At 59.7% G+C, this 17,811-nt stretch overlaps 1 protein-coding gene across 3 annotated transcripts; it reads right to left on the reverse strand.

Annotated features, from left to right (window-relative positions):
- Positions 1-521: 521 nt before the first annotated feature.
- ICOSLG (inducible T cell costimulator ligand) lies at positions 522-15,518 on the reverse strand. 3 transcript variants are annotated; one of them, XM_054468914.2, is made up of 7 exons: positions 15,372-15,518; positions 13,002-13,042; positions 11,418-11,768; positions 9,829-10,119; positions 6,161-6,325; positions 4,939-4,974; positions 522-3,954 (listed from the first exon to the last, which is right to left on the reverse strand). In XM_054468914.2, exons 1-7 carry the CDS (start codon positions 15,383-15,385, stop codon positions 3,944-3,946), a joined length of 909 nt encoding a protein of 302 aa, XP_054324889.1. In that variant the 5' UTR covers positions 15,386-15,518; the 3' UTR covers positions 522-3,943. The 3 variants fall into 3 exon arrangements, with proteins under 3 accessions (XP_054324889.1, XP_054324891.1, XP_063515693.1); XM_054468916.2 differs by lacking the exon at positions 13,002-13,042 and adding an exon at positions 13,094-13,379 and having other exon boundaries at positions 15,372-15,515; XM_063659623.1 differs by lacking the exon at positions 11,418-11,768 and having other exon boundaries at positions 9,829-10,158; positions 15,372-15,516.
- Between the last annotated feature and the right edge of the window lie 2,293 nt (positions 15,519-17,811).

Genomic DNA, 17,811 nt, shown 5'->3' on the forward strand with positions numbered 1-17,811 from the left:
CACGGAAGGCCCAGAGGAAGGGGGGTCTGGAGTGGCTGGAGCTGCGGCCTCCCCAGGCTACGGCCAGGCCTACCAGGAGGAAGCCCCTTGCAGGCTCTAAGGTTAACGCCGCCAAACCAAGTCCTGATCCTGAGAGGCTGCCTCTGAGGCATGGAGAGGCCCCCACGGAAGGACTCCGCAGGTGCTGGAGCTCGGTCCCTGCATGGACAGCTGCAGCCTGGGCAGGGATGGGGGAGCAAAGCTGCAGGCCCGGCCCATCGTGGAAACTCAGACCGGTGGGCCATGGAAGGACATCGCCAAGTCCATGTAGGGGGAGCCTGGGGACAGCATGGGGAGTGGGAGGGGGGACAGTGGGGAGGGGGGAGAGCGGGGTGAGCTGGGGACAGCATGGGGAGTTGGGGGGGGACAGTGGGGAGGGGGGAGAGCAGGGTGAGCTGGGGACAGCATGGGGAGTGGGAGGGGGGACAGTGGGGAGGGGGCAGAGCGGGGTGAGCTGGGGACAGCATGGGGAGTTGGGGGGGGACAGTGGGGAGGGGGCAGAGCGGGGTGAGCTGGGGACAGCATGGAGAGTGGTGGGGGTGGGGAAAGGTGGAGGGAGGGCAGTGCATGGAGGACAGTGGAAGGGGGAGGCAGTGGTGACAGTGGAGAGGGAAGACTGGGGAGGTAGAAGGGAGGAGGGTAGGACAGTTCAGCCCCCATTGGCAGGGGCAGCTGGGGAGAGCAGGCCCCACCTTTGTGTGCCCCCAGGGCCTGGGCCTGCCTGGTTAAGAGTCTGCACGCTCCCAGAGCTGGAGCTTCTCAATGTCGCTCTTGCAAGGTGAGCCCACACTCCGCTGGGAAGAACGCAGGGGGCCCAGGAGTCCTCCCTGGGAAAAGTGTGCTGTGCCCCGCCATGGGGTTCGTGGCAGAAGCCCCTCCCCTGAGCTCAGGCCTCACCTCCAGCCACTGAAGACAAGGAGATGCAGAGAGGAGGCCTCTGGAGTCTTGCCCCTCACCCCCGCACCCCGGCACCACAGGCAGGGCTTGGCAGCCTTCTTGGAGGCGCCTGGGCCTGGACAGCTATTCCAAAGCCACAGCCGCCCTCCCCAGGGTGGGTCCCTTGGTCTTAGGAGCGTCCAAGCTGCAGAGCCCAGTAGACAGAACCTGGATCCAGCGCCTCACTTTACAGGAGGGGAAACTGAGGCACAAGCATGTGCTACCTGGCTTGGGGGCCAGCAGGCAGCCTTTTCCCTTCTGTCACCTGCCCTAGGGATGGACCGCCCCATCTGCCAGCCTTGACTGGAGCCTCCCTGGTGGGTGTTTACTGCACACCTACTATGTGCAGGGTGGTGCAGCTGGCGAGAGTCCCCTCTCCTGTTCCACAGACCAGCAAGTTTCCCCTGAGCCCTGGGGCAGGCAGGACCTTTGGCTGGAGGTGGGTGTGCAGGGCAGGGTCTCTGAGGGGAGACCTCAGACTGTAGACTTGTGGGTGGACGCTTCTCTGTGTCGGGGCCTCCTGTGTCCAGAAGGATGTTGAACAGCATCTGGGGCTTCCACCCGCTGAAGCCGAGGAACAGCCCCCAGCTGTGACAACCCAAAATGCCTCCAGACCTGGCCCTATGTCCCCCAGGGGGACAGAACAGCCTGGTGTAGGGCAGGGTCCCCCGAGCAGGAGTGGCACCTGTTCCTGCTCAGACCACAGACAGCTGAGCTGGCTGTGCCCAAGACTCCCTGCACCCACTGAAGCCACAGGATACAGGCACGATTTGCATCTTACTCTCTTAAGTCAGGTTTCTGGAGATGGCTGTCACAACACTGGAATCCAGCCTGTCTACAGCAAGGGACAAAGAGGAAGCTGATGGCGGGCTGAGCGGGGCAGGCGTTACAGGGTGGGTCTCACAAATGCCGACATGACAGGCAGGGCTTCTGAGGGGGCTTCAGGGACCAGCAGGGAGGCAAGACTCAGGCACTGACCTGCAGAGGGCATGGCCTTGGATGCACAGTGGTGACAGCAGCCTCCAAGTGTCCCCCGTGCCCCAGGCATGAGGGGTAGAAGCTTCTGGGGCCTCTACATCTTTCCTGCCTGTCCCCTGGTGAAGGAAAATTGCCTCCGATGGGAAAAGCTGGAGCCAGACTCCCTCTCCCTGCATTAGTGTCGCCGTCCTGCCTGTGAGGTCCCTGGGCCCAGGGCACCTCCCGGGACACCCGAGTGGTGATGCACGACCCTCAGTTCTGGGGCTTAGGACCTCTGGGTGCCCCCGCAGGTCCATCCTGGAGTCACTTCACAGTCACTGCAAATGGGCACCACACCCCACTTTCCAACGCCCTGACTTTCCACACCCAAGCAGCTCCTTGTCCCTGCCAATCAATGCCCGGTGATGACAACTGTTCTTTTATAAATACCACACATCTTCTAATGCTTTCATGTTAAAAGCGGGAGTGGATCCCACATTCACTTAAAGGCCCAGGTAGGGACTTTTTTTGTAGAAAACCAATTTCTTGTAACAAGTACTGGAACCTCATTGTAGCCATGAGTCCTCACTCCTCCTTTTGTTCTAAGTCTGGGTCTGAGAAGTGCAGGCCTCACACAGCTGTCAGTTCCACGTGACCAGGGCTGTAACAGGTCCTGGCTGACCCTGGGACTGTCAGGGGATTCTGGGACGTAAGAAGGAGGGGCGTTTGCCCATAGCCCCGGGGCAGACACTGTGTCCTAAGGGCCAGGCCAGGCCGTCTACTCCGTCTCCTTGAGGCGAGTGCACCCCGGGTCACCTGGCAGCGTCCTTTCCAGCCCTTCTGGAGACAGTCAGCAGCTGATTCATTCCGGGAACCAGCATGGCAGGTGCCAGGGCTGGTCAGGGCCCAGGGCTGTACCCCTCAGCACTGGGCCACCCCGTCTCCTGCCCCCTTGGGACTGTTGGGCTCTGAGGAACCTGGCGCTATGGTCGGAGGTCTTCATCAGAACCCTGGGGACCCTCAGGGTTGAGTGGGGTGGGGCTGCTGAGGGTGGTGGGGGCCGGGGGAGCCACTTCTCACTTTGGGGATCACTGCTGAGGTAAGAAGGGGGACCGTGGCCACCAGGTGATACCCTCTCCATGCACCTAACTGCTGCTCAGGACTCTGGGGCCCGTGTTGCCAGGCCTGAGCCTGCTGGACATGGGCGTCTTCAGCCCTCCTGGGCTGTGTCTTTCTCGCTGCAGAGCCAAGAGCCCCGGCATCCTCTGCGGCTGGCCAAACACGGCCCTGGCACAGCCTTTCTTCTGGCAAACTCCACCCATGCCTCTTCCAAAGGCAGCTCAACTTTTCACCAGAACAGCTGAGGGACACTGTTCCTCCCAGGGAATGTGGCAGAGGACACTGAAGCCCAGTGGGGACTTCCGGGGGCTCCTCGGTGTGGACGGCTGCCTGCACTTGTGGGCACACACATGCGTGGGTCCTGTGGCCTCCGGGTGGGAGGCAGGTTGGGAGCGTCCAGGGCAGAAGAGCTCCTGTGACCATGCCCCCTGAAAACAGCCTCGCATGACCCCAACAGCACAGAGGCCGTCCTGGAAGAGTGGATGCCCAGTCTTCTTTCTTAACCAAACACTCTTCGGTCTCAGGATCCTGCATCCCACGGGAAGACCCACAGTGGGTCTGGGGTACTGGGAAGAGCCTGGTGCTGAATCCTGCATGCTCCGGGTGGAGACAGCCCATCACCAGTCCCTTCCTGTGGGTGACTGGCAGTGATGGCAGGGAGCCCACTCACTTGGGGACATTTGCCTTTGGTGTGGATGACGCTTTTGAAAGGGCCTCATTCCAGGATCACAGCCAACGCCAGCAGGTTCTCCCTGGGATCCAGCAGTGGTCCTGCTGGGGGCTGCCCCAAGTGCTCCCCTGCAGTCTGGGAGTCCATTCTCAAGCTGCCACCTGGCCTCTCATGGTGGCGTCTCACGGAAGCCCTGTCCACACTCCGGGCAGTGAGCTCTGGTCAAACATGGCCTTGGAAGGGAAGTGAAGGAGAGAGAGGAACATGAAGAACCCCTTTCCATTCTGCAGGCAGACGTTGGTTTTCTCAGGACTCAGCTTGGTGGAAACAAAGGGTTTAAAGCTTCGGAAACAGCGGCCTGTACAGGGCACTTCGACTGGCTCTGACAGGAACAGGCCATCCATGTTTTTAGCAAGCTGTGTTCCTGCGTCATCTGGATGGGCTGACCTGGCCTTGGAAGTGCGTTTCTGTGGTCGGCCATCAGCTCGCCTGGGTCCACAGGTGACACCACAGTGTGGTGGCTGCGCACACCCTAAGCCCACTGTCCCTGGGGAACCCCTTCTCATGGGTGGCAAACGGGGCTCAGAAGGGATCCTGGCCCATGGCATGGAGCCCGGCTGGCCTGCCTGCGAAGCCCAGCGCCCCCTGCAACCAGAGGCACCTGCCAGGTGGGTGACCATGTGTGGACATTTTTCCCAAATTAGACAGGAATCCACAGCTATGTTGCTCCTGGAATTGAGGGGCAAACCTCCACCAGGAGCCGCCCGAGAGCTGTAGGAGTGGCTGCCGCAGAGAGAAGCTGGCAGTGCCTGGACCTGCTCTAGACACCCCATGGGGGCTGGGCGCCGGTGCCTGGACCTGCTCTGGACACCCCATGGGGGCTGGGCGCCGGTGCCTGGACCCACTCTGGACACCCTGGTGGGCGCTGGGCGCTGGGGAGCACAGGGGTCCAGCACTCATCTCTCTGCTTCTGTGCATGTTGGGAAAATCCCATTGCAGTGTGAAAAAGTGCACACCACGATGCCATCCCATGCCAAGGGGAGGCTGCAGGAAATGCCGTGCGCACCATCGAGGGCTTCACTGCGTCTCCAGGAGCAACAGTTGTTCAAGGCAAAGGACTTTTGCCTTTTGAAAGTTTTTTGAAAATCTGAAAGACAGCTGGCAGCCAAGCCTCCCCTGGGCCCCCCAGAATCTGCTGCTTCCCATGGCAAACTCACCAGTGAGCTCTGGCTCCGGCCTCACAGCCCAGGCACCTGGGGGACAAACCAAAATGGTCAGGGTGGCAGCGATGGGGGGTGTCCCTAAAGCCCCTGGTGTTCCTGAGCTCTCAGCAGCCCCCTAAACACCCTACTTGGAAGTCTCCCCGAGGCTCCCAGTTCCAGGCGGGGAAAGCACTCACAGATGAGGGGCTCCCCAGGCCACATGGCTTTCAAGAAAGATCCTCTTAAAGGGGTAAGTGCCTGGGAAGCACTTAAAATGCTGTGACCTGGCTCTGGGACCCTTCCACATCCCAGCCAGCCGGCAGTGGCATCACGGCCGTGGAAGATGTTTCTGGGATGACTGAGATTGGCCACAAATGGGAAAGGCAGGGGCAGCCCACAGGAGCCGCCCCTACTCCGTGGCCACTGCACCTGCACCTGCCACCCTTGGGGGGTTCTGGGACGAGCCCCACCCCGTCATCACTGCAGCCAATGTTCAGGGCTTCCTGCGCCACTGCGTCCTGCTGCTGTGTCTTACGTGGCTGAAACACAGACCTCCGGGCTCTGTCGTGGAGCTGGCCAGAGTCACAGACCCACAGGGCAGGGGTGCTCAAGGCAGCCTCAGCGGCTTCCATGGAAACGACCTCCACCCCAACCTCTACATGCAGAAGCCACCCTGCCCACCCGACCTGCAGGGCGGACCTCGCAGCGCCCTTCTGGCTTGGCAGTGTCAGGAATGTCAGAGATGCTGGGTTTCAAAACCACTTTGTGGGAAACTTTGGGTTGCTAAGGCTCATGAATATTAGTGCTACCACAACAAAGTTTCTTTTTTTTTTTTTTTTTTTTGAGACGGAGTCTTGCTCTGTCGCTCAGGCTGGAGTGCAGTGGTGCGATCTCGGCTCACTGCAAGCCCCGCCTCCTGGGTTCATGCCATTCTCCTGCCTCAGCCTCATGAGTAGCTGAGACTACTACAGGCGCCCGCCACATGCCCGGCTAATTTTTTGTATTTTTAGTAGAGATGGGGTTTCACCGTGTTAGCCAGGATGGTCTCGATCTCCTGACCTTGTGATCCGCCCGCCTCGGCCTCCCAAAGTGCTGGGATTACAGGCGTGAGACACCGCGCCTGGCCTACCACAGCAAAGTTTCAAGCTAAATCAGTATCAGTGAGGGAAGTTAAAGCAGGAAAACGTTCACACCAACAGAACAAACATTAACATCCACAATATGGGGCCGTCTCTACCTGCATAGCTGTGTTGGAGCCATCGGCCCCTGCACACCCAGCCTATGGCCACCGCCACAACCACAAGCAGGCACAGGACAGCCAGGATGCTCCACGTGGCCACGTTCTTCTCGCCGGTACTGACTGGATTCTCTGTGATCTTGTCTCTCTCTCCAATGTCATTTCCTACAAGAAAGAGGAAAATAACCCGACTTAAAGGATCTTAGAGGAAAAGGGTCTTTTTTTTCATCCTTGAGTAGAAAGTGTTGCAGTGAAGTATTTATTCCAGAGAACTTCCCTGACATGATTTTGAGGTTTTAAAAACACCAGGCTGATGAGAGGAGGGTTTTCTCTTGCAGAGGGGCTTCATTTCCTGCAGGGATCTTGTTCCTCCCCGTCCTACCTGGGAGAGGCGATAACCCCAACCACAGCCAGGGGACCACAGGGCTGGGTGTGGTGGGAAGCACAGGTTCTTACAGGATTTTTTTTTCTTTTTTTTTTTGAGGCAGAGTCTCGCTCTGTTGCCCACGCTGGAGTGCAGTGGTGCGATCTCGGCTCACTGCAAGCTCCGCCTCCTGGGTTCATGCCATTCTCCTGCCTCAGCCTCCCGAGTAGCTGGGACTACAGGTGCCCACCACCACGCCTGGCTAATTTTTTGTATTTTTTTAGTAGAGACGGGGTTTCACCGTGTTAGCCAGGATGGTCTCGATCTCCTGACCTCATGATCCACCCGCCTTGGCCTCCCAAAGTGCTGGGATTACAGGCGTGAGTCACCATGCCCGGCCCTTACTGGATTTTTGAAAATCTGCAGGCATGCACCACCAGGCCTGGCTAATTTTTTTTTTTTTTGTAGAGATGAGATCTCACTATATTGCTCTGGTTGGTCTCAGGGCTCAAGTGATCCTCTTGCCTCAGCCTCCTAAGTAGCTGCAACTACAAGTGTGCACCACTTTGCCCAGCCAAAATGAGCCACTTTATGCTTTATTTATTTATTTATTTTTTTGAGACACACTCTTCCTCTGCCGCCCACTCTGGAGTGTAGTGGTGCGGTCTTGGCTCACTGCAGCCTCCGCCTCCCGGGTTCCAGCGATTCTCCTGCCTCAGCCTCCCAGGTGGCTTGGATTATAGGCACACACCACCACACCTGGGTAATTTTTGTATTTTTAGTAGAGACGGGGTTTTGCCATGTTGTCTAGGCTGGTCTCAAATTCCTGACCTCAGATGATCCACTCACCTCAGCCTCCCAAAGTGCTAGGATCAGGTGTGAGCCACCCCTCCTGGCCCAAAATAAACCATTTTAAAGCGAACAATTCAGGGTGCCAGTGCCATCATAACCACCACCTAATTCCAGGACCTGTAACCCCCAAAAGGGAACCTTGTGTCCATGAGCAGTCACTCCCCACTCTTCTCTGTCCTCTGCTGTCCTTCTGGGCAGTTCATTGGGGAGAATGGTCGTGTCCATTTCAGATGGACTGTGAGCCCGTGTCAGCAGCAAGAAGGAGCAGATCCAAATGAAGGGGTCTCAGAACAGCTGGGGCCTCTAATTTTTCTCTTAAATTTTGTTCTCATTTAGTTCTTTATAGCACTCCCTTCAAATTTCACTTTTAAAACTCTAGCTTGGGCGTGGTGGCTCACACCTGTAATCTCAGCACTTTGGGAGGCTTAGGCAGGAGCATCGCTTGTGTCCAGGAGCTTGAATCTAGACTGGGCAACATAGTGAGGCCCCATCGCTACAAATAATCAAAAATTAGCCAGGCGAGGTGCATGTGCCTGTAGTCCCAGATACTCAGGAGGCTGAGGCAGGAGAATTGCTGTCCTCCTGCCCCAGAAGCCTCTAGTTTGCTTTGTGTCTCAGTGGCTCACCCTATTCTGGACACTTTGCATAAAAAGAGTTCCACAGGCTTGTCCTCAGGTGTCTGAGTCTGTCACTTGCATAATGGCCTTGAGGTTCTCCATGCTGCAGTGTGCATCAGGACAGCTGCCTCCTTCCTTCTTCAGGCTAATTGTCCCCTGCACGCATGGATCACATTTGGTGCATCCGTCCACCCACGAGGAACACTTGGGTGGTTCCCACCTTCTGGCTGCCATGAACATTCACGGACAGGCATTTGTTTGAGTCCCTGTTTTGAATCCTCTTGGCTATATCCCTAGGAGAGAACTGCTGGGTCCTGCAGTGCTTCCACGCTTAGCTTTTCGAGGAACTGCCACAGCGTTCCCCATGGCAGCTGCACCCTTCTGCTTTTCCACTGCGATGCACAAAGGTAACAATGCCTCTGGTCTCTGTGTGCAATGCCTTTGCCCTTCAGAGAGCCATCCTCACCAGCAGACAAGCAGCGGCATCTCCCTGGGAGCTTGTTCTCAATGCCTGGCGCATCTCCAAACACACCTGGAGAAACCACCTGGACGGTGCTCAACCTTGAACCTCTGAAGCTTTTAGACACTGTCACGATGCCAGGTGCCAGCCCAGAGCTTCAGGTGCAATGGGTCCGGGCATGGGGGCTTTCACAGGCTGCCCAGATGACCCCACTGTGTAGCTGGGGTTGAGACGACGGCCCTGGGAGAATTTTCTGCTGCCACTTGGGCTGCTCTGCAGGGAGTATGCTAGCTGGGAGGCAGTTATCAGAGGCTGCTTTGGGAGCAGCCCCTCATCCTGCTACACGCAGCTCACAGACTCTGAATGTTGAGTCAGAAGGGCTGAACCCTGATTTCAAGAAGGAGAATGTCCGGCTCTGCTGGGGATCCTGGGGGCCAGGGTGGGCTTCGAGGGTATGACCTGTGCAGGCTTCTGGGGTTGAGCTCAGAAAGGCCGGCAGGAGGTGCAATGCTTGTGGTCACTGTCTGGAATTCTTAATGCTCCTGAAACAAGGAGCCCTGCATTCTTGCTTTGCACAGGGCCACACGGTGAGTCCTGCTGGCAGCCTCTTTCCTGCAGACGGCAGGACCCCAGGACCCCTCCTCGATCATCTCCTGCCTCCACCTTCTGCCTCTCATCCTGACACAGGACATGGGGACACAAATGGGGAGGGCCTGTGTCCTCTACAAAGGAGTCCCTGTAGAGGAACCCCTTCCACAGGGAGGAGCTGGGCACCCTTTCCACAGGGAGTGGCTGGGCACCCTTTCCACAGGGAGTGGCTGGGCACCCTTTTCACAGGGAGGAGCTGGGCACCCTTTCCACAGGGAGGAGCTGGGCACCCTTTCCACAGGGAGGAGCTGGGCACCCTTTCCACAGGGAGGGGCTGGGCCAGCAGCCGTGCCCAGTGGGATTCCCGTGTCTGGGGGCTTCAGTCTTCTCAGGGGACACACGCCCAAGAGGCAGGGAGCTTGGGTGGGGGCTACACAGCTGTGGGCTTCTGTCCTGGGCTGCTGCTGCCTAGTCCTGCGGCTTCTGAAGTGTTACCCAGCCTCAGAGTTCAGCCCTCATCTGTAAAGTAAGTTTAAGAAAACTGACTCCAGGTGAAGAAAATGGAGCAATATGCACTGGGCACGGTGCCCATTCCTGTTCCTGGGGACCGTGGTGGTTCTCACTGTGTGGCATGTGCCTCTCACCTCCTCTCCCTTCCAACCACCTTTCGGGTGCTGAGCTGCGTTGAAGGGACTTTTTGTCTTCTGCCTCAGGGGCTCTCCCAAGCCAGCGCTGGCCCCACTCAGCACGCAGGGCTCAGCTCAGCACGCAGGCGCCGGGACCTTACCTGTCTGGCTGCCGACAGTCAGGTTCTGCTGCAGAAGCACGTTCTCTATGCAGCAGCCAATGTTCACGCTGGGGGTCCGCGCGATCCTCAGCACGCTGACCACGTCGTACAGGCCCCGCGTGTTCAAGAAGACGGTGTCATTCTGCAGAGCCTGGTCCAGCAGGCTGTTGTCCGTCTTATTGATCCAGTACACGTTGGGCCTGGGGTAGCCATTTATGGATGTACACGTGAAGGTGAGCTCATCCTGGGAGGGGCTGTGGGGGGCGCTGACGATGGGCACGCTGAAGTTTGCTGCAGGTGAGGGAAACAAGTCGTGAGAGATGCCAGGCCCTGCTGGTCAAGAAACAGAGGGTACACAGTGCCAAGGCTGGGTCAGAGGGGAGGCAGCCCATTGTGCCCTGACATGGGTGACAGGCCAGGACCAGGGCTGTGGTCTGAGCAGCAGGCTCCGCCCTGCCCTGCCCAAGAGTCATCCCCCAAGCCAGTACCAGTTGCCAGGGACCGCTGAGCCTGTTGGGCAGTGACTGGCACCCACAGACCCCCCACTCCACGGCCGTCGGCTGTGCCGGGACCCCCTCATTTGGATCTGGTCATTCTCACTGCTGACACAGGGGCTCACGGTCCATCTGAAATGGACACAGCTGTTCTCCCCAATGAACTGCCCAGAGCTCCTTGGTTGCCTCTTATTTTTCTCTTAAATTTTGTTCTCATTTAGTGCTTTATAGCGTTCCCTTCAAATTTCACTTTTAAAACTCTACTTTGGGCGTGGTGGCTCACGCCTGTAATTCCAGCACTTTGGGAGGGTGAGGCAGGAGGATCGCTTGTGTCCAGGAGTTTGAGACCAGCCTGGACAACATAGTGAGACCCCATTTCTGCAAATAATCAAAATTAGCCAGGCGAGGTGGCATGTGCCTGTAGTCCCAGATACTCAGGAGGCTGAGGCAGGAGAATTGCTTGAGCTCAGGAGGCTGCAGTGTGATCACGCTACTGCACTCCAGCCTGGGCAATAGTGAGACCCTGTCTCAAAAAACAAACTAACTGGCCGGGCACGGTAGCTCACGCCTGTAATCCCAGCACTTTGGGAGGCCGAGGCAGGTGGATCACGAGGCCAGGAGTTTGAGATCAGCCTGGCCAACATGGCGAAACCCTGTCTCTACTAGAAATACAAAAATTAGCTGGGTGTGGTGGCACACGCCTGTAGTCCCAGCTACTCGGGAGGCTGTGGAGAATTGCTCGAACCCAGGAGGCGGGGATTGCAGTGAGCCAAGATTGTGCCACTGTACTGCAGCCTGGGTGACAGAGCAAGACTCCGTCTCAAAAAACAAAAACAAAAACAAAAACTAACTAACTCAAGAGGCAAAGACAGCAAGGCTAGGAGCTCTTCCAGGAAACCAAGCAGCCACAGGTCATGCGCTAAGGATTTTTCAGCTGTTTAGTTTCCCTCGAAGTTAGACAGAAGCCTGATAACACAGATGAGAATTTTCTTCACTGGAAGAAACAGTGAATGAGCCAGGGAGGACGTTTCATGAACACTTTTCCACGATGTGAGGCTGGGATGGACCCAGCTCTCTCCGCCTCGACTGTCCTACCTGCTACATGCAGTGTGACCACAACGCTCAAAACCTCCTGGAATCCCAGGGATTGGCTCAACACCAGGCAGTGAAACTTCTGCTCGTCCTGGGGGGTGACGTTGAACAAGCGCAGGGAGAAGTCGCCCCGCTGCATGCCGGCTGGTGACATCAGGGCTCGGTTCCGGTAGCGGCTGTCCACGTTTTCCAAGGAGCTGTTCTGTGGGATGTGGTAGGTCACCACGGTTTTCGACTCACTGGTTTGCCAATATACGTAAACGTCATTTAAATCAAAACGGCTTCCTTCAGGGCAAGAGCAGCTGAGCTCCACGTCGCTGCCTACCATCGCTCTGACTTCCTTCTCCTGAGTATCTGCAATGGCCCAAAAGGTGCAAAATCTGTTTTCGGAGGCTGATGCCCAGGCCATGAAGCTACTCTACGGGGCAGGCTTTGGGTTTCAAGCCTCAAACACCAACGGTGGCTCAGAATTTATTAACAAGGCACAGGTAGGAATGCAGTCAAACTTGAAAAATGCAGACATTTTATGGGGAGGTCCATGTCGGTCTTTGGCTTCGATGATACACTCCCATTATGTAAGGGGCTGCCAGGGGGAGGAGCGGCTGGATGGGACCTGGCCGCTCAGTATTATCTTTGTTACTCAACACTATTTTTACTACTTCTTGGGAGTCTATAATTAATGCAAAATAAAAAGTTCTTTAAAAATCAGGTATTTAAGGGAAAACAATTTCTCAGCAATTACACTATATTGCTGCTCACTTGCATCAGGAAAGGTGTCACAAATGTAGCAGACACAGGGTAGCTTTACTGTTTGTGCAACTACGTAAATGCCTGTGGGAAAATCTTCTTTTTTTTTGAGACGGAGTCTTGCTCTGTCACCCAGGCTGGGGTGCAATGGCGTGATCTCAGCTCACTGCAACCCCCGACTCTGGGGTTCACGCCATTCTCCTGCCTCAGCCTCCCAAGTAGCTGGGATTACAGGTGCCTGCCACCATGCCCAGCTAATTTTTTGTATTTTTAGTAGAGATCGGGCTTCACTATGTTGGCCAGGCTGTTCTCGAACTCCTGACCTCAGGCGATCCACCCGCCTTGGCCTCCCAAAGTGCTGGGATTACAGGAGTGAGCCATTGCACCTGGCACCTGCAGGAAAATCTGTGTGTGTCTCCTGCCCCCAAAGCCCTCTGGGCTGGAAGGCTCGGCAAGGTTTTGGGTTTGTGCTGTGGTGCCTCGTCCTTATTCCTGGCTCTTCCAGAGGCTGGTGGCTCTTAGGGCTCAGCAGGGTTGCTGCCTGGGATGGGGAGACCAGGGGACCCAGGAAGCCCTGGCTCAGAGGAACTGCATTCCGCCCACAACAAACACGGAATCAAATAAGAACTCCGGAGTTTGCAGAAGTGTTTCCCTTTAAGGAAAGGCTTCTATCCTGTGCAGCAACTTAGGTTTAGGGTCCAACTTTCTCCAAAGGGCCACTTGAGAAGCAAGAAGGAGCCTGGTGAGGCTGCTCCCAGCACCCTGAGGCCGGCAGTCCACACAGCCGGAGAGCCCATCTCTGAGCTGGGCGCCCCATGGCAAAGCACCCCCTGAACTTACCGGCTCGAAGGCTGCTGAAGAGCAGGAAGAGCAGTCCAGGACTGGAAAAAACAACCAGAAAGGCAGGTGAGGCGGGGCCACCAGGGAGTTACCTGCATCTTCCAAACAGGAGCAGGCTGGTTTCCCACGGGCAGGAGGTAGTTAGGCACATCGCAGAAATGTGAAGGCAGAGCCAGGAGCCTGCCTGCCTCTGTTCTCCATGGGAATTCGGGGTCCGGGGCCAGGACCACCACCCCGCTGCCCAGCACAGCAAGTCCGAGGGGCTGACAGCCTCTCGCCACTCTCTAGCTCTCGCGGTAACAAATCCCCAGAAACACAGTGATGCTGGCGTGAGGATGAAGGGGAGCGAGGGACACCACTGAGGCTGGTCTAGCCTTCCTGGGGACAGATGCCAAGAAATTGTAGGAAATCAGAAAAAAAAAAAAAAGCTTTCAGGGCACATATAGTAGGAGTGTCACTTAAAATGCTGGGGTGACGGAGAACATCAGGCGTGCCTGTGACAGGGTTAGGTGAGTGACGGGACAGCCCTGTGGGGAACGCGGATCATTTTGAAACCAAACCTGAGCTCCTCCTGTTTCAGATCCTGCTACAGCTGGTGCCCCTGCCTCGGGCAGCAAATTCCCCTCATGACTCCAATGCCCCTGCCATCTTGGGTCTGGGAGCCTTTGCACCCTGCACGCCACAGGCTTGCCACCTCCTCCCGCCAGCCCCCAGGATGCCTTCCCCAGGTGAAGGCCCTTAGTGGCCGGGACCACTTTGGTAGCAGTGCTTACCCCAGCCCCCCAAACCATCAGTTTCTGGGGCCAGCTCCCCACGAAGCGGGAGCCCCCGGAGCAGGGACATCTCCTTCTCTGATGTCTGTGCACCTCCAAGGTCTGGGAGACGCTCATCCCTCTTCTCGTGGCCTCTGCCTGGGAAAGCTTGGGGCCTTTGTAAGTCAAAGGTTGGTCTTGTGGGAACCTCCCAGTGGGCTGTCCCTGAGCCCTGGAGCCACAGAAACCCCTGCCTCACCCACGATGGCTGTCATCTGAGTCTGCATGGAGGTGTGCCTGTGCCAAGTGAGCACACATGCACCAAGGCCGCCCAGGCCACCAGGGGCTCTTGAAGCCTGCAGGCAGCCCTTCCTCTCTCTCCCACTCCCCCTGTTGGGGCCACCATTCTGGCTGGCAAGATGGCTGTGATGGCCTCCAGCAGGCCCCCTGCCTCCACCCGGACCTGCCTGCCTCCAGCCTCAGCCCCTTCAAGCATCTCCCCAGAGCCATCATCTAAACGACAGCTGTGAGAACCCCTCTGTGCCCCCATTTGTCTCCCACAGTGCCCATATTCATCACCAGCCCACAAGGCCCGTCCTGTCTGTGGAGGCCTCCTCAGGACATCTGCGGGCTTCCTGGGCCAGGGTGGGGGGGTGCCTGCTCCAGGCTGTTTCTGGCTTGTCTCCTCCCTGGGTGCTGCCTACCCAGCGGCCTCTGTGTCCTCTCCTTGGACCCTCAGCACCCCTGCATCTAACCTACCCCCACCCTGAGCTTGCCTCAAGACCCAGCATAGACAGGGCCGCCTACTTGAAGGTGTGGGTGGCGGAGGGCTAAGACATTTGGGAGGGCTATGACATTCCGAGACTTTTAAATTCTTTCTCTCTAGGGCAGGATCATAATTGCATACACTTCTAATGGGGAGGGGTACTGGGGAGTGTGACACCGGTGTGGCCCGGCTCTGGGCTGTGCGGGAGGCATCCCTGGAGTCAGGGGCCTCACAGGTTCACCCAGGGGAGCACAGGCTGCGGATCCTACAACGTGGGTTGCGAAGAGTATATTTTGGATATTTTCGCAAAAATCCAGGAGGAAGCTGTCCCTCCTGGTTCAGGCAGCCCCGCCTTCCCCAGTGCGGATCGGCTGCCTGGCTGCGGGGAATCCCACGTGTGTGGGGGAGGGCGTGTCCGCAGACCGTGGGCACCAGCTGGCCTTGGAGAGCGCTCGGCCGGTCACCTCCCTCCTTCTCCCTTCTTCTAGGAAATCAGCAGTGCCCGGGAGTGGAAGGGGCAGCGCCCGTGCCCCGGCGTGCAGGGTGCGCCCGCCTTCCCTCCCTCCTTCCAGCGTTCGCGGTCCTCCTTCCCTGGCAGGGACCCCGCCCCCGAGCCCGCCCCCGCACGGCTTCGCGTCCTGCCGTGGGTCCCGGCGCCGGACCCCACCGCCCACTGCCGTCCACACCCCGCCGGCCGCCCCGGCGCCTCCGCCGCCCGCTCCTCGGACCCGCACTGCCAGCCCGGCACCTCCAGGCGAGCCCCGCAGGCCCCGCGTCCGAGCCGAGCTGGGGACCCGCGGGCCGAGCCACCCCGCCCCTGACCGCGGCGCCTCCGCTCCTTGCCAGGCTCACCTGCCCAGCCGCATGGTGCGGGCGGAGACCTCGGGCCGCGGAGACCTCGGGGCGCGGAGAACTTGGGCCGCGGGAGACCTCGGAGAGGAGCAACCTCGGGGCGCGGGAGATCGGCTCTAACTGCTCTCCCGCCGCGCCCGAGGCTCTGAGCGCCCAGCGCGCGGCGTGCTGGAGGCAGCCGTGTCCCCGCCCCGTCCCCGCCCCGCCCCCGGCCTGGCTCCTCTGGCTACCGAGACCGCCCCGGGACAGGAGGCGGGGCGCTGCGCGGCGGCTGCGGAAAGTTCAGCTCTGCCCAGGCGTGTGCCAGTCGGCTGGAGGCGGGAGAGAGGCAGGTCCGCCTGTCCGCCTGGACGCGGACCTGGGCGCCGTAGGTGCCCTGGGAAGCGCAGGGGTGGGGGTACCCGGGAGGAAGGTGGCCAGGGGTGCTGCAGGTGCCGGCGCAGCGGGGGAGGGGACCGTGGGAGGCAAGGGCCGTTCCCCGCGCCGCGAACAATTCGCCGGTCCTGCGGCCCTCCCCGAGGAGGAGTCCGGGGACCCAGGCCCCCAGGCTGGGAGAGCGCTAGGCCCCTGGCAGGCTGCGCTCCAATGATCTCCAGGACTTAGGCGAGTGAGCTCAGCGACTTCTGAGGAATGAATGATTGAATGAACGCATGCATGAATGGAGGGAGGGAAAGTGGGCGGGCTCTACCCTCTGGGCCAGCCCCAGCCCGCCCCCACCTGGCCAGGCTCCCCTAGCCTTCGAGGGGTCTGAAGGGTGCTGGCGCAGCCTCTTTGCATAACACTGGCTCTGAGGATCCCCCGCCGAGAAACCGAGGCAGCCTTGCGGCTCTGGGCTCCTCAGCCTTGGCAGTGGCGTCTGGCCTGGAGTCTGGGGCAGCAGGTTTGGGAAAGGCTGCACCACGCAACGGAGGGTTGGACCCAGGGCCCCTGCTCCCTCCCCACCGCACCCAGCCCACCCCACCCTCCCTCCCTGATCCCTGCAAGCCCCAGGGGAGGCCCAGGGGGGACTTGACTCCCTTTCTGCAGAGGCACCTCAGGAAGGGCCTGGGTGAGCCTGCTGGACAGGGCAGCGGGGCACCCTCCTCCCGGAGCCCCTGCCTCTGGTCTGAGGCTCGGATCCCCACCGCCTCCTGCGCATGGAGGAGGCGAGAAGCGCAGGGAGACGGAGGCCCCAGCCTGCACCCCGCAGGCTGCCATTCCTTCAACCAAGATGTAGAGAACGCCGTGGACAAAAGCTTAAAAAAAATTCTGAAACCTCTGCCCGGGGGAAGTCAACATTTTTGCGGAGCAGAGAGCCCAGGCACAAAATAAGAAGGCGGAAGAGACGGGCTGGGGGGGTAGGGGGGACGGCGGCGGGGAAGGGCAGGTAGGGCGGCGGCGAAGGCGCAGGAAGCCCTGAAGCTGGGCGGCTTCCCCCTCCCAGGCCACGCTGAGAGGTGGGGATTGGGGGGATTTAAAGTCGCGCGCCTGGCAGGGACGGGGCGGGGGTCACCTGCCCTCGGGCGGGAAGAGCTGGGCACGGCCCGCGGCGTGCAGGGCGGAGGCACTGGCGGTCCGCACACGGGTGAGGTGAGGCGCGTAACCCCATCCGAGCCGGACTCTTTAGGACGAGTCCCGTCCCTGGAGCCAGAAAACCCAGTCCAGCGCCAGCGTGGACGTGCGCTTCCCGGGACACGCTCAGGGACGCCGGCTAGGAGCGGGGAGGCTGGAGGGCTGGCGATGTTGGGGGCTGAGGCTCCTCGCCCCGGGGCAGGCGGCTGCTGGTAAGGGACCGCATGGCCCCGCAGGTGAGGAGGGCGCAGGTGAGCCGGGCGGGCGGGCTGCGGGCAGCGCCACCTCCCCCCGGAGGCCCTCCCTGATTGACCGGCCGGGATCCGCGCGCCTCTGGGCCTGCGGCTGAGGTCCGGGACTGCGCCGCGCGGATTAGCTGACGCCGGGCCGAGCGCTCCACCCCCAGGGCCGGGCGCACCTGAATCCCCTCCACCCACGGGACTGCGGGGAGGGGGACGGCCCCCGGATACCGCGTGGGGGCTGTGGGAGGATGGGGAATGGGTCCTGGGGGAGCAGAGCCTCCCAAATTAAGGTCTCCCAAGAGCGCGGCCGGTCATCCGCGGCGGCGAAGGGAAGGTGCCCTGTCGGTGGGTCCAGACCCCGCAGCCCCCCAGTGCCGCCCGGGGGCGGTGGGAGAGGCGCCGACACCACAGGGCCCGCCGTGCTGTGGCCGAGGGGGCAGGTCAAGGCTCTGCTTCCCGGGCAGACGCCAGAGACCCCAGCAAGCCAAGTGCTGCGGGCAGGCCCCCCCCGAGAGAGGGGACGCCGCGTGGAGGGCACAGCCAGGCAGGGGCAGGAACGCAGCTGGGCCAGAAGGGGACACTGAGGCAGGCCGAGGCGGCCGCGGGGGAGGGTGCCAGGACCAGCCCAGGAACCTCGGTAAGCGGTG

This window comes from Pongo pygmaeus, chromosome 22 (genome assembly GCF_028885625.2).
Source record: "Pongo pygmaeus isolate AG05252 chromosome 22, NHGRI_mPonPyg2-v2.0_pri, whole genome shotgun sequence".
In the NCBI taxonomy this organism is placed as follows: Eukaryota; Metazoa; Chordata; class Mammalia; order Primates; family Hominidae; genus Pongo; species Pongo pygmaeus.

Excerpts from the sequence above, each read along its gene's own strand:
- ICOSLG (XM_054468914.2), bottom strand. Across the intron at positions 10,120-11,417 it reads GGTCACACTGCATGTAGCAG|CAAACTTCAGCGTGCCCATC; the intron begins GTAGGACAGTCG and ends CCTCACCTGCAG. Across the intron at positions 6,326-9,828 it reads GACTGTCGGCAGCCAGACAG|GAAATGACATTGGAGAGAGA; the intron begins GTAAGGTCCCGG and ends TCTTTCTTGTAG.